At 46.9% G+C, this 23,645-nt stretch overlaps 1 protein-coding gene across 1 annotated transcript in view; it reads right to left on the reverse strand.

Moving 5' to 3' along the window:
* Positions 1–9,395: 9,395 nt before the first annotated feature.
* The window catches only part of LOC144132468 (BTB/POZ domain-containing protein 6-like), a 32,238-nt gene continuing 17,988 nt past the window's right edge, over positions 9,396–23,645 (reverse strand). Inside the window, exons 2-4 of the mRNA XM_077664900.1 lie at positions 18,970–19,028; positions 15,515–15,738; positions 9,396–10,119 (exon numbers count right to left, since the gene is read on the reverse strand). Of these exons, the coding sequence (XP_077521026.1) occupies positions 9,534–10,119; positions 15,515–15,738; positions 18,970–19,028 (869 nt within the window). The 3' untranslated portion in view covers positions 9,396–9,533. The remainder of the gene's footprint in view (positions 10,120–15,514; positions 15,739–18,969; positions 19,029–23,645) is intronic.

Below are 23,645 nucleotides of genomic sequence, written 5' to 3' on the forward strand. Positions count from 1 at the left end.
TATTTCTGTCTCTTTTTCCGTATTTTTTCGTAGTCGAAGTAGGCTGAATGATATATATAGCGATAATACATTTCGTCCTCTTGCTGTTCATTTCTTCTTAGTGCTCATTATTTCAGTGCGTAAAGAACAGTTAGTTCCAGATTAGCTCTTTTGTGTTTCCTGTACGTGATACATGCTTACCTTTGCACTCTGACCGTTCACAATCATTACCGAATATTCCTTCCTCAGATGCTGATATTTACGCTATTTTCTGAGCACTTAGGTGCGCACAGGAAAACTTCCTCAATCTCAACGCTGAGTTCAAGCTTATTGATATCTGACTGTAAACGGCATTTTGAAATATTTGTCCGTCCGCACAATTTTCTCATGGGCCTCACCATGTTGGAACAGGGGCCCCATCTAGTGGAATTGTTCGGGCACCAACGCCCGCCGCAGCTGCGCTTGGCCGAGGAGCAGCAGTCGCTAGTTGCGCTGTGTAATCGTTTTCTTTCGAGCTTTTTCTTCCCACGTAGCGGATTTTTTTGACGAGAATATTGATGTCACACTGCGCTCGCAGCTGTTTCAGCCCTTATCTTCCTGCTGTCGCTTGTCCGGAGTGTCTCTGTGCACTCGAAATTGGCGTCGGACATACAGTGCGTTCGCAGTGTGAATAAAATACATTAATGGAAAGAAAAATATGTCATTTGGAGTATCGAAACAGGCGAACCTGTCATGCCACTTCCACATGGTCATATTGTATCATCATCATCATCATCATCATCATCGTCATCATCATCACCAGCCTGACTGCGCCCACTGCAGGGCAAAGGCCTCTCCCAAGTCTCTCCAATTAACCCTGTCCTTTGACAGCTGCGGCTATCGTATCCCCGTAAACTGCTTAATCTAATACGCCCTCCCAAGTTTCCGCCGCTCCCTGCTACGTTTGCAGTCTCTTGAAATCAATATTGCCGTGGGATTACGTGCCCTGCCCAAGCCCATTTCTTCCTCTTGATTTCGCCTAGGATGTCACTCGCGTTCGTTCCCTCACCCACTTGCGTTACTACTATCATATTCCGAAAGCCTTGAATTCGGCACGCACCGGACATCGATTCGTAATAAATGCGAAAAATGCTATCTGTGCACTTGAAAATGCTCCTGCATAATTTTCTCATTGCAACGTTTTATCAGCACCGAGCTGGTTCTTAACATGATTTGCATTTTTTCCCTCCAATATTTCTTCTGCTGCTACTGTCCTTGTGAAAATTAACCAGACCACAGCCGCACAATGGTGCCCTTGCAGCACACCTTAAGACAAAAGGTCTTGAAATTTGAAGACAAGGGTTCTCCTTAATTTAGAGAGCTTTGGAGCTTAATGGGCGCCGTCAGTACTTCGCTACTTATGGTTTCGCTGCTCCAGAAACGAAACTCCTTTCTTCGTTACAAGAGAACAGTTATCAGTAAAATTCAAATCTCTACACAACTCTCCTGAACCGCCATGCTCAGCAAATGTACAGATTGGGTCAAAATAATGTGGAGGCAGGTACTGAATTTTTGTAGCACATTCCGTAAAGAAAAAAAGGAAAGGTTTTTGGAGTTATGCTCGAGCTCACCAGCAGCATTTTGGTGGCGTATGTATAAAGAATTTCTGAATTTCAGTAATTTTAGGCATGGGAGGGGTTTTATCGCTGCAGTCTGCTTGGTATTTCCGTGGTCATGACACTACAGCTGGAATTGGTATTGTCCCCAACAAGAATCCCTTTATACTTCTTCAAAAAGGACAAGTTCCGTAAAAAAGGGTTACCATACAGTATATTATTGCTTGGGTTAGGAAAAATTCGGATGAAGCCCAGTATGCTTTCTTTATTACTGGCTGCGTGGCGCTGCCTGAATAACCGGGCAAAACCAATAAAGCAGTAATGCTGCAACAGTTATCTTAGAGAACCTCTACATTGAGTTTGTTTCCTTAAAATTCAAATAGGTTGGCGATATTCTTGTGGAAGGCATTCATTAATTCATTCTTTATTTCCCATGCTTACGGATGGAGGAAGCCGAGGTAAAAGCAGCTTTAGGAACCCTTGAATGCCATAGAAGCATAATACAATAAAAATAATGTGTATAACGCAGTGATCAAAAGACGTGATTTCTTTACAAAAAGAGAAATAGTATTGGAGCGTAAAATGTATAGCAAGTGGCGAACATATTGATTAGAGGCAACATTTCATGAGCAACTTGAATTTTGACAGATTTTGGTTGAGAATTTCATTGCCTCTATTTGGAAGTTTGGGTAGGCGACACTAAAGTATTTGATCACCATAATTAGCACGGGACCTGGTCACATTCCTGGGGGTTAGTCGTGCTGGTGCAGACTGCTCGAAGTTTGCTATTTCAGTGAATGTCATGCAATGTTTTCGAGAAATGAAATAAAATTGTTTAGTAGTCTTTGATTTTAGACTACCTGAATTTAATATTGTCGAAGACAGGTTCAGTGCGCTCTGTGTGCGGCAGGATTTCAATAATACGCGATTTATTTTTTTTTTGAATAATAGATGTTTGTTAATATTGGATTCCGTTGTCGAGCCCCATAGAAATGGCAGTACATCTGGAGCCAAAGTACGCTGTCGGAAAACTCTTGTTCACATGCGCTAGAAGTGCAAGAAAGCAACTGGTGTCCAAGCCCAGCGCAGTGTGCGCAGACCTCGTCACTCGTCCTCTCCTCAAGCCAGTGAGAGGAGGAAAGGGCCCCTCGCCTGCACCGAGGCCCTTTTCCCCTCGGCCCCAGGAAATTACGACTGTTCGCGACGGCCGCTGTTGTCAGCAAGTGTTCTGCGAGCATTAATTTACAGGATACAACGAAAAGATTTAGAGGAAAGCGCACTCTGATGCAAACAGATCGAAACAAAACCTGTTTCTAGAAGATACTGGCACAGTTGAGTCAGTGTAAAACTATTTCCAGCTCCCAGTGACTGCGCTCCTTCTCGCGTGCACACAAAACTGCCAGAACCAATCGGCTTAGGCCTATCTCCCAAGATTATCAGTGGCGAGTTAACGACGTGCTTGTAATTCCATTAGACGTTTAATGAGAATAACGATACATCACTCTTGTAGGTTTTGTTTGAAATTTCATCGAAATAACAAACAAAGAGCCTGGCCAAAGAGAGAGGTATTCCCAATGCACCGAAGTCCTTGATAATTCAAAAAGACGCCTTTGAACTAGCATAAAGGCTGTGCGTGCAGCCTTGGTACAGTTATCGAGACGAATAACTACAACGGAGATATCAATACCGGCGACTCAACGTCAGCGTTGAACACGATATAATTTTCGAGAGCATATCACAGCCCCGGATCTTCACGGTTCGTCGATGACAGCAACCTGAAGGTAATTCTGAAAGATGAAAACAAAAATCAAACGTGCTTATTGGGGTCCTGCTACAAACATCAGCAAAAAAATTGGCGGTGGTTTAGCTCTCGTTAAACCTGGAGTGACATGATAGCTACAGGTGGCCGAGCGCCAGTCGCCGGCAGCAGTAGTTGCTCCGCACCACGTAGCTGGTCACGTGACCAACCACGCGCCGAACCATGTGACCAGCCACGGCGCCGCGCCACCGGCAGCTGTACCGCACCACGTGACCAACCACGTGACAGCGTGGCACGCATGCTCAGGGTGGCGGAGCAGCGACAGAGTGGCGGCGCCGCCACGCTGAAGGCTCAAAATGGTACCGAAATGTAGCTATCGCTATAAAATTTATAACGTGTAAATGTGCCCTCCAATCTGAAAACATAATTCTCGTGAGTGCTATAATTTAACACGAGGGCCTCGGCATTTTGCATTCTTTCGCAGCATTTGTCGAACAGAGAGTCGGGGTTTCGTTTGCTAAATGAACATGTGGCTAGATTAAAAACCCATTTTAACAGATGCCAACCCCGTTCGGTACTTGAGGCCTTCTTCTCAACAAATAATGTATGCACCCCATGTGAGTTCCATTATTTTTTAATAAACCTGGAACAATCAAATGACTGTCTCGAAGAAACACGGACTCTGAGGGACGCCGTAGTGGATGGTTTCGGAATAATTTCGACCAGGTCGGATTCTTTAACGGGCAATGACATCGCACAATACTCGAGCGCCTTGAGTTGCGGCTCCATCGGTACGCGGCCTTCACGGCCAGGATCCAACACGCTTCGTAGGCTCAGCAGTAGATCGCCCTAAATAGAGAGTCACAGGCGCGGGGAGATAAATTTGGTACAGCTTAAATACACTTATATGATGTGTTAGAGAACCGCTGCAATGTAGGTCCTGCGGCTGGGCTAAGTCGCTCTTTTAACTATTGTCGGCATCGCAGGCCGCTTAAATCTCCTTCAAGCTGTGCGTTATCATGCCGATGTAAACTGATCATTGCTCTCGTCACCCGTCAGTTCTTCAGCACCCTCCTCCAGAGACAGTTCTACAGAGGAATATTGGCAGTTTTCCTTTAAAAGCTGATCGTTCTACTTCTTAGCAATTTTGTTTACATTCTTACACCATACTTGCCCAAAGGCCAATTACTGAGTACCCCATTTCCCGATGTACCTCATATATCTACTGTTCAAGAGATTAAAAAATACATCATTTTGGCCTAAAATGTTCACTTCACGTCAGTGGCGGAGGTATGTCTTTCAACATCGACTTCACAGCCGCCCTGCAATGCAAGGCATAGGCATATATCACAAACTGTTGCAAGTGGTAAAGCTTGAAAAATTCAACATCAACACTAGTGCGACATTTTCAACCCCCGTAGAGGTTTTCCTACGACAATGAAAAATCATCTTTGTTTTTCCTGTGCAATAAAAGTGTGGTCCATGCTGTCGAATCTGCTCACTGCTTACAGAGGAGACCGGTGACTCTTTTCTAAGCGCACGCAACGAAAAAAATCAAAGCACACAGCGCAAAGCTCGGACGTAAAATAGTTTACAACCTTTTGACCTTATGAGGCAGGCGCAAGCTTCAATTAGTATTCAGAGTTACTCCTTAAAAAGTGGTTTCCAACTTTTAGGGCAGTAGTCATAACAGGTACTGGTGCGGTCATAGGTAAATAGGGCACGCCATTTCCTTGTGAGTGAAATCATTGCTTTCCTATCAGAAATGAATAAACATTATCGATGAAACCGCCCTGGCGTTCCCAACAGCATGCATACACCCTAGCTGGCATTTTCAGTAAGGTAACGAGTGAGAAATTTTAGAAGGAGATAGTGTTCTCCGTTTACTTTTCTCCGCACCTTCACTGCCATGGACAAAAGCTTACGGAACTCGTCTTCATGGAAACGAATTGGTTTCCTTCATTGGCTCACCAGCCGATCAGTTATTGGTTTTATTGGATGGAGCACGCATGCCCTCTCATGTGTCCAGGCTTTTCGTGCTTGTTTTGCATGACCCGGCAGAAATGAATATTTTTTTATGAACTCTATCCGGAAACCTTTTGTTCATGACTAAGTAGAGCGCATTGTTAGTCTAGAGGCCCGTGTCCTGTGCGATGTCAGTGCACGTTAAAGAACCCCAGGTGGTCGAAATTTCCGGAGCCCTTCCCTACGGCGTCCCTCATAGCCCGAGTCGCTTTCGGACGTTAAACCCCCACAAACTGTAAACTATGAACATCTATACAGCGACTTTGTCATTACCATGACGGTTGTTTTGATGAACTGCGATTGTGCACACTCTTAGATGTTATCCACCGAAGCCTAGTCTCTGGTTTGAAAGAGTTAAGCTTCGCAGACAAGAGACTTACAAAAGGAAATGAGAAGATTACTTACTGCTTACCGGCTACATTCCTAGCGTTCCCTGGAAATTCCAGACCTCGTTGAACAGGTTACTGTGACCGGACGGCAACTTGAGAAACAGGTCGTCGGTGACCAGGCGCCATACAACGTTTGGCTGGAGAGAAAATTGGAAATTAAGCAGACATCAGTCTACCAATGCATGCTCATTTCCTGCGTCGAAGTTACCTAGCACCAAATCGGTCTTCCCAGAGCACGGGGCCTTGGTAAACATAACGTTTATTATTTTGCTCATTATCATGGGCTCAAGTGAAACCTCATCCAAGCTGTCACCGGGGTCTCCTTATCGCCGCGGGGAACGATTCAAAATAAATCCTTACGAAACTATCCATGCAGGTGTGGTAACAACAAAGCGGTATGTTGTAATGCGCAGTGCAACTTCAATTGTTAAGATACCTTCTCCGCGTCAGTCTCTCGTTACTCCGCAAACTTTAACAGGGGTCTGGATTAGCGTGTCACAGCTCTGCTCGGCGAAAATCGTGACCTCTTCAGGCCTGATTCTTGGAGCGTATTTCGTAGAAGGCTTATTTGCTCCTCGTATTCGCCACCTATGAGCAATAATATAGCAGACCTTCCCGGTAAGAAATAGCTGATACTTCCACTTTAGCTTAATAGACATCTAGATCGGATTACAGAGATACAAGCTTGCAGATGGAAAAGCTGTGCAGCCCATTCAAAGATGCTTTATATTCTACTACCCAGAAGGATCTGTAAATCGTTGTGCATATAGTTCTAACCACCTATTTCAGAAAAATAACATGAATGAAAAAAAAATAAAGTATTCACATACGACGCGCACTTCCACCCTCACAGAATATCCGCCCCATTCTTCATAAATAGAGATTTATGCCCAAATAACTATATTTGTTATCATCCAAAGCAGCTTTAGGGTACTAAAAACCAGCGGCAGTTACCTTTAGTGTAACGTTCTAGCGCGTGGCACGAGAAATTTTACAACTCCTGAGAACCCTGCCTATAACACACCATTGAATTTCGTGACGTTTACTACATTGTTCATGAAAAGCGATCCGTATTTCTGGAAACAAACTGGCCCACCAGGGACTCAGCTGTTGCAAGCGTTACTGACTTCGTGTAAACGGCTCTGCGCGAATCGAAAAAAGTTTGAAAAGTCGTGTGCACGATCTTAAACGCCGTGCCCCAATGGGGTAAAATAGGCACACACCCGCTCCCAATTCAGGCCGTTGTGCCGACAAGCCAGTGTTACATTCTGAGGTAAGGAACCTGAAATGTGTCTTACCGGGTAAATGTTGTTCACCAGCGTCTTTGCTCCTTCGCTAGTGAAGGAGTATTCTGCACACCTCGGAAGTCATAGGTTCCGCTTGGAATGATTCGACCTTTGGCGACTGCCCTGATCCGACGTGTGCTTCATCAGAGTCGTGGCAATAAATTTTGCCCTGCCAGGCCACGGCATTGAGATAGGACAGCTTGCCGAGAACCGCGCTTTACTGCTTGCTCTCCAGAGAGATTCGCTGGTTTGGAATGCAGACCTCTTCTTGGCCGTTATCGCCAACGGGCTGTCAAAATTCGTCTAAGAATTTTGCTAAGAACGTAAAAGGTGCCCGTGTGCTGTGCCATGTAATTGCACGTTAAAGATCCCCAGGTGGTCGAAATTACTTCGGAGCACTCCACTAGTGCACTATTCTTTGCTCTTTCACTCCCGCCTTGATCCCTTCTTTCTGTCGACCGAGAAGTGACTCTTACCGCGCCTTTCATTTCCTGATAAGTATATCATCACTTCTGGGTGCAAGCAATTCTGTGATGCTAATTTGACAATTCTCGATTCCTTCACTCCTTTTCACTTAGTAGTTCCTTCCATGCAGTCCTGGCTTTGCGTGCTATGTGCAATCTATAAGGTGGTTGAGAAGATTACCTGGACAGCTGCTACGCGAGCCAAGACGGAATACCGTAGAAGACGCATTGTCATCCACTCTTCCTTCTTAAACTGGCGGATGTGACTACTTCTTCAAGGTATATGCAATGCGTACCTGGAGTTTTTTTTATAAAACACTGTGGTGTCGCTGGCTGCACGAACAGCGCTTTAAGGGTTTGCTCTCAAGTTGTGGAGCACCGCTTCTTGCCTCACAAGTCCCTCAACGAATGCGTACTTCCATGTACAGTTATGCAGAATAACCAATGGGTATTGAGACTGTTGCGCTCTCTGAATTTACAGAGCTGGCATCTATTCCGGAAATGATTGGCTACTCCGTCGCTCACGTATGTCACTTGGCAGTACAGCCCCGCGTTCTCGTGCGCTTACACTTACTTTTTTCTCGTGTGATCGTGGAGAAAATCGCCACTGATTATGACGAATCTCTGCATAGGTTTTCTCCTGCTGAGAAAACATGTAAATATTGATACCTGTTTTTGCCTGTGGTAAGCCTCAGCCTCGTAAAGAAGTATTGGTACGGCCTTCAGAGAAGTCGGGGTGGAATAAATTCCTTCCACATTTGCGCATTGCTTTCACTTGTGATAGCTTTACCTTGTGTCTTCTGCAGACTTAGCCTATAATAAGTTGGGATATAGCATTGCCCGTATTCTATTGACGTTGCAGACAAGGAGTCTTGTCGGAGCTACATCCTCTGCCGAGCAATGCCCTAAGGTATCTTTGCAAGGGCTATAGCTAATACAGCGTCAGAAGCTGAACGTCCTAACTACTGCGCAACCGCGGCGGACGATTAGGGTCCCACATAGCATAACTACCTGGATAAAGCTCTACACTTGAACGAAATGCATTGTCATGCAATAAATGAGTGCATTTCCTGCCTAGAACAACAAGTCCACGTTGACAATGAGCATAAGTTGGTACGCTTTATTGCGCTACGCTTGCGTAGAGAAGCGTACCAGGGCAGGGGGCGGCAGAAAGTTATTTGGGCGGATGATATTCAAAAGTTTGTGGAGATACGGCGGCCGCAGCTGCTAAAAGACAGCGTTAATTGGAGAGACATGGGAGAGGCCTTTGCCCTGCAGTGGGCGTAGTGAGACTGATGATAATGATGATGATAAGCTGATGGGTGTAGTGTTTTATTGTAGTTAAAAACGGCATTCTCATAGCAGAGTCAGAAAAAAGTGATGTCAAGGATATGGTGAGAATATTAACTGCAAAATGCGCGCGAACAATGGCTCCATGAACTATCATGTCAAGCGCCTTTGCCTCATGTCCAAATTTCATGCTGTCGCCCATCTTTATAGACACAGATGCACTACCACCACATGGACCGGCATGTAAATTCTAACAGTAAAAAAATCCCATGCCAGCATATACACCGTGCCTGCGGCAAATCAGATCCGCATTTTAGAGCAATACATCGTTTCGCTGCCGCTCTTACTTTCTTTTTGTCCCACTTTGTTCCCTTCCCAGTACTGCACACAACACTGTGCGTTACAATGTGCACGCTTTTATTCCTTTTTTATATTTTGCATTTTTCTCTTTACAGTCTTAGGCATTTGTTTAAAACTTGTCTCGATACTTAAACTTGGACGTCTTTTTTTGTGTTCGAAACCGCTTCCTATACGGTGATGTAATAACCTTTACTTTTAGTCTCCTGATAACTTCATGCTGCCGTTTACTGATGTTAAGACGGCTGCTGTAAGTCGCCCACTGTAATTTATTCCGCTATACTTAGACAGCACTCCAAGCTTCGCGCTTTACAAAAAAATCTAAAGGTAGATAGTTGACATAGTTCACAAACAGAACCCAAAAATTCCTTGACGTCGCTCCACCATGACTACATGCGATCGTCAGTGACATTGCAGAACCCCTCAGGCAGAGGCTGTGATCCGTATTTCACAATGTTTCGCAGCAGTGAAAGGTTCTCGGAGTCTTCCAGCACGCCCCAAGACCCTGGTCCCACTACAAACTCCTCCGGCGTCATGGTCAGAAATCGCAGTTTTGGAAAGAAGGGACGCATCACTGTCTTCAACTCGAGTTGAGTATCCGAACCGAGACTCCTGACGCACTGTTCTTGGGCCCAGCCGAAAATGGCTTTCGAGACGCTGTCTTCAGAGACCTTCTTGATATTGTCCACAATATAGCGAACAGTGTCCTCCAACGCACCGTTGAATTCCTTTGAGGTCAACACGGCTGGGGAATTGGACGACGTCAGAAGAGTTTGTACAACGCTGTCCATGTCTGCTTCGCGGCTCCGCATGTAGTAATCTATGAATGAACACAGTTGGTCAGCCTTGAGGTTCTTCTCAATGTATGCACTGCAGGCGTCTGCCAGCTGAGGAACGAGGTATTTTTTGGCGGCGAACCTGGCGTGCAGTGCGTCGCTGATGGTCTTCAGCTTGGGCTTCCCCGAGTAGAGATACCTGTGTTGTAGTTAACGAACGGTGAAAAACATTCAGAACGGCGCTTACTTTCAAGTTTACTCTGCGTCAGGCTTGGGTAGAGCAATGCATTGGCATCCTGAGACAAAAAAAATGCGGCGCCGCAAAGCTGCTGCACCGTTCATGAGGCAACGCATGCGAACACGTAGAGCATCTTAGGCCTAAAAGCAAGGAAGCAATTGTACTGCAGCCAGCAACCATGGAGTCCTGTATAATTCCAGCACTTGTCCTCTTAGCATTGCTCCAGTGCTCTACAAAAACGGGACACAAACTGTACAAAATAACATACATTGTACTACACTAGCAGTCTATTATAAATTCATGGAAAACATCTTATTTATTTATAATACCCTCAGGGCCACTACGACATTATAGAGGGGAGTGGTTACAAAAAAGTGTGAAATGAATTTAACAAACTGGAGTTAATGAAACAGACAAGGTAAAGTCATGGCTCCTACACATACAGCGACACTGGCCTTCAGCCGGTCTGGCTTATGGAGGTCCAGCTTCTGGGTGGAATTTTTCTCTTTAATCGAGGCATCATGATGACACTGCTCAGAAAAAGATAAAAGACAGGACCGTACACTGCCTCTCTAATCGGCCTTCCAAGAAAGCCTCATTGTTTCATTTTTTTGTCACTCATATTGTTCGTTTCTTTTTTTATAAGTGATCACACAGGCAGAAATTAGAAGGTAGAGGCATCGTGGTAGTGCAAAGCATAACAAAGAAGCGGTTAAAATGATTGCCAAGTGTTAGCTGCAATGCATTCAAAGAAAGAAACTGCCCCATATACAGCGGGGTCAAAAATAGATTTAACTGATTTTTAGGAAACATGCGAAACGCCATACGGTAATGCCGCTTTTGCGCGTTGGTAATGCGGCCAAGTGGACACAAAATGGCGTAATAATTGTCCCCGTAAATTCAGTCATTAACTAAAATTCATTACGTTTTTTTTGGCTGAAGTTAGCGTGCATATTTATATTGAGAACTTGGAGGCAGTTGTTTTTCAGGGCTATTCCATTGCGCACACTTTTAGTAACGCGCCTGTGCACTGAAACCTGCACGTCAAATATTTCGTCCCGGTTCGTCTAATTACGCATGCGAGACAGCGGCTCTCGGCGTGAAGCACCTCCCTCGTGTGACGCAGCTGTTGCGTATGGCACTCCGCCTTGGAAGAGTCTGCAGCGAGCGGCGACGCGAATGAGTTTCCGTTCTGGGCCAGCGTTTTACTTCTTGGCGATCGAAACCGATAAATCACTGTTTGGTCGGCGTTAACGGAGAGCTATTTCTTTGAGCGGCTGCTTCTACAGTCGGTATAAAAGTGTGATGCCGCTCGCTGCAGACTCTTGCAAGGCAGAGTGTCATACGCAACAGTTTCGTCACACGAGGGAGCCAGTTCGCGCCGAGCGCCGCTGTCTCGCATGCGTAATTAGACGAAATGGGACGAAATTTTAGACGTGCACATCTCAGGACACAGGCGCTTTTGTACAAAGTGGAATAGCCCTCAAAAGCAACTGCCTTCAAGTTCTCAATATAAATATGCACGCTAACTTCTGCCAATAAAAACTTCATGAATTTTACTTAATTACGCAATTTATGGGGACAATTATTCCCCCAATTTCTGTCCGCGTGACCGCATTACCAACGGGCAAAAGCGGCATTAGCGTGCGGAGCTTCACATTTTTTTTTTAATCAGTAAAGTTTTGAACACGCTGTTTACGCTCTCCGCATTAAAATAACGTCTGTAGTCACAAAACTGCGCGCTATTGACGAGCCAGAACTACTCCGTGCGCATCTATGAATGGCTGACTGAAACCCTAATTCCATGTTCTTCTAATGTAACATCCTTCTGCGAATTTCTTCATCACCTCTTACACAGCAACGTGACAGCGTGATTCAGTGCCGATAAGTGAGAAGAAGACGTACAGCGATAGTAAAAAGTTTAGAACCCTAGGTGTTTCCTTCTGAGTGACGCTGTGTGGCTCATATTGTTTCCACACCATTCCAAATCTCCTGAAGGTAAGAAGATATACAGTCTTGCCCCCTCCAATAGCTGTGACTTCCAGGAATTTATAGGAGCCCTACAAAAAGGGTCATAAACAAAATTTGTTGGCTCTAAACTTTTGACAAAGGCTGCACTTTTCAGGGAGTTGTGCTTATTATGTCTTGTATGAAAATAACGTATTCGCTGGCGGTCGTATGTGGAACCTGATACTTATGGTATCTGACATACTACTATTTTCTCGCAGCTAATAAATATGCTTTCACTCATAACTGCACGTTTTCTGGGTCTGGTCAGTTTCCATAATGCACCCTTTTTGCACACCCGCACAGACATGAGATAGCTTAATTGGAGGCTCAAAAATTTCTGTTGCGTTATGTGCCGAAGTAACCGATGTTTGCGTTTGGGAGAAAAACTAGTGTAGAGTCTGAATACCAACATTTTCTATGTTCTCCCCACGAACTGACGCGCGGCACTTTTCGTTTTAGCCTTATATTTACGATAAGCACTACGTAACAGAAAGCAGCAATAGGAGCTAGCCTGCTTCATCAAGACTTGGCGCTTCGTCCGAGAAGCTGTGTGAACCCAGACGGCGGGAAGACTTTGTAAATGTCATCGTCAGAATCAGACCATACGAAATGAACAGTATGTTTCGCAGATCCCCTTCAAAGGATTTCAACTGTCAGGTATTTAGGCAAGACCAATTCGACGAGCAACATGTTGCATACAAAAAATAATGCGAAAACATGCATTCATCCTCTAGGAATTGTGGGTGTCGTTGGCAACATCTCCAAGAGTCAATAAACAGAAAGTGCTTCGATAAAGGCGTACCCCAAGCATTTCTGTCGAATTGCGACATTAATATTTTGTGGCAAATGGCTGTCCTTCGTGACGTGTTTGGCCTGGTATGCTTGTATTTTTTGTTACGAGCACATAGAAAAGACACAAACCGACATACGGATTCGAGGTGGGCTTTCAAATCTTTCCGCACTGAGAAAGTTCGCTATTTCCTGAACGAACAGAGAGACGAGCTCCAATTCCTGAATAAAATGGAGGAATGCGCTGTGAAGTTACTCTGGGGCTCGGAACGCATTTAGTGACCCTGGCGTGCGTCTTTATTAAAGATAGAAAGGACACGGGATGGTAATCTTAGCTTGCTGAGTGTCTTGCTGCGGCCAGCTGCTGCATGCGGTTAACTTCGAAGGGAGATGAGGTACTACATGCCGCCCTACTCATCCTGGACGCTTGCCACTGGCAGGAAAGCCAGTTTTACGGGCCCGTAAACCGCAAGGGATGTCACCTTAAGGGGCTCTAAGACACCTCACGAGGAGAGCACATCAACTCGCTCATTCGCTTTTTTGTGTTGCCATTTGGACACCTGAGCCAAATAATACACTTCTACACGCAGCATAGAATCCACAAACACGGGCGAAAGTTGGCGAGCCCTTTCCGGTGACTTTTTGACGCTCGCACCCTCCTCCGTCGCACTGCTCCTGCGTATACAAGTTTAGAGGTGGCTATTGGTTACATTCTTTCTGACGTCAGGCAGCTACCACGGCCGCGGCCAATAAGCGGCGTAGGTAAGGCGGGTCAGGAAGCTCCGCCCCCGGAGGTGGGGCCAGCGGAGGAACGCCGACTGCTCACGTGCAAAAAATGATGATAGGAAAAGGCGCGAAGACGCTGAGGTTCAAATTATCGCTAGAGATAACTCAGCTTCTACAAAGCGCATCGAAGGAACTTTTGCTGGGAGATAATTGTTAAGCGGAGTTATTTAATATCACAGGCATACGGCAACTTGTTAGAGCCCCTTTAACACGAATCTTAACGTATTTTTGGCACTGCTCTATCCACGGGTAGCGAGCGGCGTACTCTTAATTTCCCGCTAAGTTGTTATCCAATATAGGTTGTTGAAGTGAAATTTAAACATCTTAATTTCGTATTTTCTTTCGCCTACAAGCTGGAGGAAAAAATATACTTGAGGCCGGAACAAAAATCAATTGGCATAGTAGCTTGATGAAGCTCCTAGCCATATTGGCATGGGGGGTGAACAGATCAACATGGAACGCTACGTACTCCACTTGGCAATAAATGCCCATATAATGCAGTCTATGCAATTCTGATGAAAGATAATACAAACGAATAAGTGATGCGAGTTATCCACGTGCACATGATACTGACAAGTTGCCTTTTGACTGTTCGGTCAATGGGTCAGCATAATGACTCTGAACGTTATTTAAGCGGGAAGGGACGACTTCCAGGGCGACAGAAGCCACCAGCATGATGCTTGTACACAGTTGCCCTAGACAACAAACACGAAGAAGACAGGATGAGTCTGTTGTCATGAGCGACCATGTATATGCAAACCCAGCTAGCTGAACATACCGTATTTTTAAGCGCGGCGCTCCCAGTGACTTTTGCCTAGGAATTAAAAAGCGCGGGCCCTTTTGTACGACTGACTGTTCGCTGTTAATTCCTGTCTATTTCAACAAGCATAAATACTGTTTTATATTGCTCTACGTATGTTAATTGACGCTACTCATCGACGGCTTCTCAAACTATTCTTCAATCTCGTGAAGCTACAACTCAGTAATGAACATTCACTTCGTTGTATCCCTCCAGGCTTCGATAATAAAAATGAAAAAAGAACAAGGTGTGTATTTAATTTTGCCTGCCGTGATTATGTTTTTGGTAAGGCTTCCTGGAGCGAGTAAGGTTAGCCCCGGTTTTTGAAATGCCGCCATCCGCCGACAGCCTGGTAGGCTAGTCGCTGACTTGAATTTGTATGCTCGTGTCCTGTACCCTCCTTAAGCGTTTCTATAATGTTGAGTTTCACACTTCCACTTGTGTGACCTATCAGTTGTGATCAGGGGGCTGCCTGCTACGCGTCCTCTGCCAAATTTTGTAAACTTCACAGGAATAAACAAACTCTACTGGAACCACTTAAGAAACGGGTATACTTACTAACGCGGTTCCTATGTATTCATTTACTATGATTTCCTCTGCTGGGCTCAACGCTTTCACCAGAAGCCAAAATTTCAGTTTTATGCAGTGTCCTGTGTTGCTCGCACCGCCAAAAAACATTAACCTGTGGTTATAAATTACGGATAGTGGTGCTACAGTTGCATGTATACACATTTGACTCACCGGTAAAAATGTTCAATTCTTTAACTGTGGCAGATTTTGAGCTCACTTTGTGTTTCGTACACTGCGGTTACAATATAATGAGTCGGCCATAACACCGTTACTCGAAATAGTATTCAGAAAATGTTTAAGTACAAAACTTTTACCACGCGACTCTAAGAACAAACTATATTCAGCGAACTTTTCTAGCAGAGTTAACAAATGAGGCGCATGTCTAGGGAGGATTGCCCCCACCTGAGTAGTATATCAAAGCCGTCCGGATGGATGTCCGTGATGACCACTTGATCTTTTTCGGCGAGGTTGCCGTAGAACATTGCGTAGAAAACCTCGTTCCTCATAGCTAGGAACAACTTGTGAGCACGGAACTTCCGCTCCGGTACATCGGGGTCATCTTCGGGACGCACCACGAACTCGAAGTCGGTGAACTCGCCACTGTCCAGGAAAGCCTCCACGCTGAACTGTCAAGAAAACATGACTTCCCATTTGCAGCTATATGTGCTACTATTTATGGCATTAATATACGCAGCACACGGAGGCAAATGTATTAACCCGGTTTGGATATCTCTCTGTCAACGGTAGCATGCGGAACTGTTTTGCTCCTAAGAGAAAGAAACACAACTGACACAAGAAAAATATTGGATTGCAACTTCTTTACATCGTGATGCCCACTACAGTCCGAATACGTTAGACTCTGCAGTCGGCGACGGGGGTAAGCGATAGGAAATGATTCCACATTACCAGCTCACACTCCTACCGACTAAATGCGCTTCAGCCCAGAAGCTCCACGCTTTACGTCAGGTCGTGTAAAAGTAAAGGCCGCTGCGTTACCATTTTATCAAGTCCTAGCAAATTTTTCTGTAATTATAACCACTCCGCTCATTCTCCCCCAACTTTGCTTGCAACGGGCACCAAATGCAGGCAGCGAAAGTACAACGGCCGACGCCGCGTATTCCTCAACACCAAGGTAGACACAGCTAACAGTTCGAAACGCCACTGACAGCAGCTTATTCACACCTCAGAAACGCTGAGATTTCTCCTAAATTCATGAGAACTAAACCTCGACAGCAATGTATAATTACAACAGGAGCGAAGAGGTCCGATAGTGTCTCTGTAGTACAAACGCTGCGAGCATAAGCGTTGCTACGTAAGGCTTCTCAAGAATATTTTTTCTTCTTACTATTTGCTCCACATAGCCAACAAAGCCGTTTTGAATGGAGTTGGTCCTGTTTTGTCAAATAAATTTGGTCTCTGAAGCCTTTATTCACGACAAGCAGAATTCCGTGCACGCTCTCAGCGTACCGCATCGGCTGCGGCCGCCATGTTGGCGGCGGATTATAAACAAATGTGGCGTTTAACGGGCCGTCACGACACATGAGCTATAAGGAACGTCAGAAAGAATGGCGCCGAATTTCGACCCGATCTGAGGTTCCTTAACGGGCGGGAAATTGCACAAGATATGGCCTTCTTTTTTGCATTTCGTCGGCATCGAAACGCGGCGATTATCACGATGAAAACTTTAATATTGGCGGAGCCCTCATAGTTAAAAATTTCAGAGGTTGGCTAGCTCCCGGTCACAGGCGGTGGCCGGTAGCCCGTGACTGACGGCGACCTTCTCCGACTACGGCACCAGCCTCAGTTGTGAGGCCGGGTCGGAGCTAAAAACCACGACCCCCCCCCCCCCCCCCTCCCAAAGCAGGGGAGGGCCCATTGGGCCGGTGGTTGCAGTTGTCGGCAGATGAACATAATGTGTACGAATGTGGCTCTCGGGGCCCCACAGACTACACATTTGTGTGAGTAGAAGGGAAGAAAAGTGGATATAGCGCTGGGGAGGAAAAAGTGCGATCGTGGAGTGGTCGCCAGGTCGTCTGGTGTTGTTTTGTAAGCGATGTGTGTGGCGGAGGGTAGAGTAGGCGTTCTTCGCGGTAGTGTAGCGTGATGTCGTGATATGTGATCAGTCGGTCTCTCGCGAAGCCTGGGTCTCCGGCCTAGGCGCCGCTCGGTTGACGTACGTTCGAGAAGCTGAATGGGTCGCTTCGTCACCGGGATTGCCCGAATGGGCCGGTACCGAGACCATTTGGAAGGAGCCAGATGGTTGGGGGTTTGGAGGTGAGAATTTTATAGGCGGCAGTATGCATCCTCCCGCGGAATCGCTCAAGATAAGGGTGGCAGTGGAAGATGATATCGCCAGGGTGATGGCTGCTGCTTCGGCTTCTATCGAGGTGTTCGCCCTCATCGATCCTCATGTCGTGTGTTGAAGGTTGTCGGAGAGCACGCAGAGGGCGTAAGCTGAGGGATGGGAGTACCCTTCGGCGTCTATACGTAGTCTATGCCAGGCTCATTTTCGTGTGCTTTATGCCAAGCGCGGGCTGCCCATGGTGGATTGGGCGCATGTTTTTAGGTTGGGGGTGAATACTGAGATGGTCGCTGTCGTATTGCGGAACCTTGTGGGATGTAAAGGGAGGTCTGCCATTGGACACCACATTCTAATTGAAACGCGGTCCGCGCGTCCGAAATTCGATCCTGTGACCTTGAGATCAGCAGCCATACGCGAAACTGCGGTACACTGATCCGCCGCGGCAGGTAGGCGGTGGTGAGAGAGATAAAAAGGAAGAGGGAAAGCAGGGTTGTTAACCAGAACGGTGTTCCGGTTGCCTACCCTGCACTGGGGAGGAGAAATTAGGAGATTGAAAAGTGAAAGACAGAAGGAGTGAGGAGCAGAGTAACAATTTATCGCTCAAGCCAGTGGCTCCTACGTAGCAAAACAGTGCCTCGCACTCCTTGAGAGCAGTCGACTGCTGTGGCCACTGTCCGAGGATCTTATCCTCTGTTAAGGGGCGAGGATCGAGTCGATCCAGAACACAACGGAGCGTATGTTTTTGGATCGCAAATGCAGGGCACTCACACGGGTGATGTAAGATTGTCTCCTCGCAGCCAAATTTTACACAAGGAGTGCTATCAGCCATCCCAATCCGGAATTTGTATTGATTTGCATTGATCTGTATTGATTTGTATTGATTAACGGCGCAATGCGAAAGAAGAAAAACCTAAAAAACATCCGGCCTTTCTGCGCTCCGATTCGGTTGCTACTGCTGTAGTTGAACGCTTGTTGGTTCGCTGCACCGCGGGAGTTAATGTCCAGACGCAAAATTTCACCCACGCCGGCGTATCACCAGTGAGCATCGAGGAAACGCCACCAGTCAAAGGTTGACTAATCTGGTAGACATATTCGCTTCATGAAGCTCAGCCTCTGTCGACAGCGTTCGTAGGACCGACGGGATAGCGGCGCGGAGCTTGAACGAGAGATGATTCGTCCGTTATCAGCGACTATCAGAATTAATTTACTCGGAAGTTCTCCTGTGGAGCTCATGTGACTGGAACTGTGACAGGACAGGAGCTGCGGCCAGTTGTGGTGATAAAAAATGAAAATGAAAACAGGGTAATCGATTCTGGGTATTCCGCACTGATATCATGTTGCATGAGACGCTCAGAAAGTGCTAGCAACAAGCAGTCCTCTGCAGCTAAAGTAGCGTGGCAACGAAACATTTTTCAACGTCCGCATGAATTGTCATAAAATGTTGAAGGAGGTCCATAAGAAAGTTTTAACCTTTTCCTGAAACTTTTAGGCTCTGCCCATAATATAGAACTTGATTAATCCAAATCGCCTGTAAGAACTCCAATATGACACTCACGGGATGCTGTGTGTCTACTTCTTTCGCCTCCGGTATTCTCGCTTGGCAGCTATGACAGTCTGGAAAAAAAGAAAAAAAACATGTTGTCAGGCGTACGCAGCCCGAACTGATAACTGTTCAAAAGTGCGTTTATAAGCACCGAAGCGCGCATGAACGACACCCACAGAAGCACTTGTCTGTGGTCTTGGAGAAACGGAATTTGTTGCTTGCGGCACGTGACCAGGACAAAAGCACGCAATTGAGCAAATGAAATGGAAGAACTCCTCGTGACAGATTGTGAGATATTAGTCACAGAAAATGTAAGCGCTATGACGCAAAGGTCCTACAGGAATGTTTAGCATCAATTTGGACGATATAAGATTCTTTCGTGTGAACTGAAATCACCTCCTCATTTTTTTCCCACTCGTCTCGAGATATGGCAGCCGCAGTTTGAATCGCCCATGAAGGAAAAAAAAAATACTAGGAGGGAGCATGACGTCACGCGCTCAGCCTCCGCAAGCCATCGTCCTCTGACGCCGCAGCCTTCTCTCACCGAGGGCCCTTTTGCGCGATGCATCCTGGCAATTTGACCCTTCGTAGTTACCCGACTGCAATCCATGGCTTGATTCGTGGTGTTTTTCAGTGGGATCGAAACGGCGTCTTTCGGTTCATGAGCCGAGCACCATAACCACTGCGCCACCGCGGCGGGGTCTTTCCCATGATGCTAACCGTTATAATTTAAAAAGCGAAAGCTTTTACTTAGTTGAAGCGATTTCACCGTCGCCGCACATTTTACCCTGAACGTCCTTGCTGCGCCACTGCCATAGCAACGCACCACGTGACTTCGCCGCGCCGCATAGCCGAAAATTAACCGTCGCTGCCCCGCGGCTCCACAGACGCGGTGACCACCTGATCTACTAGACCCTCAAGTTGTTTCAGAAAATAAAATTAGCTGCTGTTTAACTTTTGCTGGACCTACTCAGGGAGCGAAATTTGTGGTGTATCGGGTAGGCGCGCCTTGTCGTATCTAACATTGAGTGCGTTCCGCAGCGCCCCTACCCTGCCACCCCGGCAGGTGGCAGTTAAATTAATGGTTGATCGCTAGAGGTTGGTCCCCCAATGAACGCTGCGCCCTACTGCGGCAGTGGTGGTGGTGAAAACATTTATGGGCAGATACAATTACAGGACGTTACGCATGAGCTGGCCCGGCGGGGACGAGCCCTTACAAGCACAAGGTGGAGGGCCCTAGTTCGGGACCCCAGTGGCGTCGGCTGACGCCCGGGCTCGCCCGACCAAGGCCCGTTTCGCCTGTAGGTCAGAGCAGCGGAGCAGGGTCGTCTCCAAGTCATGCCGAGCTGGGTTGGGGGTCAGGGCGGATAGCATTGTTTTACTTTATCAATCTAGCCACGGCCTTTATGCCCGCCCGTGTAAAGGCCTCGAAGGCGAAGGAGCGGCTTCTGCTCCGCCTGTGGCCCAATACATTGCTGTGCCCGGCAGCTCTCAAACACTTCGACCCTTATTTCACGGGAAGCTGTCTGCACTGTGCGGAGAAGTCTTCGGACATCTACCACATGGTGTGCGCCCGCCCCTGCAACCCTGCTGCTGTGTCCCGTGACTGCCGCGCTGTCAGCGCTGCTGCATGCAGACTACATCTTTCTCTCACCCCCGCCACGTACCTCCAAGCGCGATTGAGGCATGCACTGACCCAGGGAGCCAAATATGAACACAGTGAACACAATGAACAGCGAAGGCTTTCGCTTTGTAAGTCCTGGATTAGCTCAGCTAATCCACAGCCTAACTTTTTTATCAGCAGACTCAAAAAATGTTAAGTGACTTTTTAATTTTTCCTCCTTGCAATCGCAACTGCAACCACAATGCAAATCGCAGTTTCAAGGGACACGGGGGCAACCGGAAGTTGCCCTGTATGTGCATACTGTCGCGTTCTAAGGAAACAGAGGCCCCTTTCGCTGAAAATAGAGACTGTAGGTAAGAAAAGTAAAGAGAAGAATGATTCGCGAATGGGAAATCAAATGAAAGATTGTTAGGTGAGTTTTTTTGAGCTACGCTTTCGGAAAATTGGAATACCGAGGTGTACATCACGAAACGACGATTCGTGTGCTACCATCCGCATCCCTCCGCGACCATTGGTTCGAACGCCACTGCCCTGCGAAGGTGGACCCCGTTACTGTTTCGAGGACCAAATGTACGAATCCGTTACACAAACCAGGCTTCAACTCGTTTAAACACCTCTTTGTGCACCGAATCGTGTTAATTCGTTTGCTACCACTCCGAACCCTCTGCGCCAAGAGTGTGGGCCTCAGTTTTGTCACCAGTGGCAACCCTAAAAGGCACCAGTCTCGGCACTGCTCAGACGGTACATATATAGCAGAACGCCAGCTTAGAGGGGGTGCCCTGGCAGCCGTGCCGGCCCTACGACTGCGCGCGCGCGGTCGATACACATGGGGTGCGGGATGTTGTTTTGAGATCTGCATCTACCATTTACCGACACAGCTGATTTTTGAGCCTGTGGACAACGTCGCTGCCCCCTAACTCCGGTGACCATGCGGTATTATTTTCTTTGCCTCGCTCGCGGCAATGAATGACAAGATTGGAAGAAACAGCCAAGGCCTCCAGCTCCCGCTCGTCTTCTTGGAGACGAACGTTATACTAAGTATTTACCAACTCGTCCAGTTTTCGGTTCTGTTGAAGCTCTGCGGATAGTTTTAGTCAGTTCTTTTCAAGAGCCTCAGACAGCAATAGCATTTAACAGGAAATAACCCGTCTTCGCGTTCCTTTAGCCATTGCGCACGTTAAGTGCGGTTGCTCATTTAACTACCTCAGAAAAGAATGCGACTTTCAACAGGAGGATCATGCTTTATACAGAAAAACAAAATCGACATGCCCTGTCTGCAAAGCATGAACACTCCAAATCACCAACAGTTTAACAAAAATTTGGCACTTCCACATAATTGTGTAGGCAACCGCAATACGAATGAAAAACTATACGAAAGAAAGAAAAAAAGAAAATACGATGGCACTTACGGCCATAAATGCGCAGATTCCAGTATGAGCAGAGGTGTTCTTAGGTATACGAGCATCTTCATAGCTTTTCATCTCGAAAGCTTTCCGTTTATCAGGAACCCAGTGGTGGGGTTATCTGGAAAGTTAGCAGCACTCTACATGTTACTTCAACTTGTCTTGACAAGTCTGCTTTATCAGCGCGTCGTTCAGCTCGAGAAGTCAGGCTCTTCTGCTGGTGGCGCCTGTATAAAGGCAGGACTAGGCTAAAACTTTAAAAAGAGCTGTTCACACTGCGCGAGTGCCGCGATATCATTCACGACGAGTAGGATGAACCTAGAAATATCGATACCTGCCGCGAATCAACTGCTGTAAGCATGAACACAGACAGGCCAGGTTTGTGACAGCGGGAGACAGGGCAGCAACTGGCTGGTTCAGCTTTTTCTTCTGTGCTTCTTATTGTGCTGTCTTGAGTGTACCGGAAATAAGCCTCCAATATTTGGTAATGAAAACAAATTTATAGCGAACGCTTTCGTTCCACTTGGTCTTCTATCACCCTGCGCGTGACACTCTGTGCGCTGCTTTTAACAGTGTATATCATATTAACCTTCGCGCAGGTAAGGGAAAACCGGGCAAGCTGCGAGTCACCGTGCTAAATGAGAAGAGAACTGAGTGGGTGGAACAGGCCTGCGACAAAGAGTTAAATTTAGCGGCCGAGGTAGGAATAAGTTAAGCGCAGTCTTTTACAGACCCTCAGGGGTGGTCCCAAGAGGATTACGTTCAGTCTGAACGAAGAAAACGAAGGGTACAAAGTACAAGACATTGTTGAGGGCGAGCGCGCGGAATCTCGACACGCATGATCCTCGTGGGGAGCTGAGAGGCGAGGGACGACTGCGTCAAAGAGATGAGTTACTGAGTGGAAAGTCGTGACAGCGTGGTGGAGGGCTTGCAGATTCTTGGCCGCGTGAAAAATAAGTCAAGAATTTTGCACTGGGAGGCGGCAACAGCAATGGGAGAGCCAGAAAGATTGAGAGAGACGAGGTGGTTGTGCGAGCGCTGGCATGAGGAGTGGCTCAGAAGCGGCTAAGATCTCTCCGGAGCAGTTGAGAGGCCAGCGGTGGCGAGAAAGGAGTCGATGAGGCCACGCAGCAAGGTGTCCTGTATGTGACTGGGTGAGCCGGACTACAAGAGAGAGATGTCGTCGTAAAAGATGTGGCGCAGGTCGGGAATTTCGGCCAGTTGGGAAGCGACAGGCACAATAGGGAGATTGAAAAAGGTAAGAGAGTGAGCAGCACCACAAGGACTGCATGGTGAGGCGGTTGTGGTTGGAAAGATGGGTGTCTACGAGAAAGCGAGCAACTCGGTTAGGAAGGAATGCGGGAGCAGCAGGCCAGGAAGGCGAGTTGTGCCAGTATTTAGTCGTGGCACACACCATCGAAGGCCTTGCAGACAGCGACCGTCATAAGAGCGTGAATTTGGGTGGCGGTGGGTGACAGAAAGCTGTCCTCGAGAATCAGAAACATGTTCTGTGAACAGATGTGGCGTCGGAAGCCGATAAGATAATATAGGAAGAACTCCCGCGCCTCGAGAACATCGGAGAGGCGAGTCGGGGCCATTCACTCAAGGGTTCCATTAACGCACGGCGACAGGGACATTTTGCGCAGGTTAGAGATGGAGGA

This window comes from Amblyomma americanum, chromosome 5, assembly GCF_052857255.1.
Source record: "Amblyomma americanum isolate KBUSLIRL-KWMA chromosome 5, ASM5285725v1, whole genome shotgun sequence".
NCBI classification, from domain to species: Eukaryota; Metazoa; Arthropoda; class Arachnida; order Ixodida; family Ixodidae; genus Amblyomma; species Amblyomma americanum.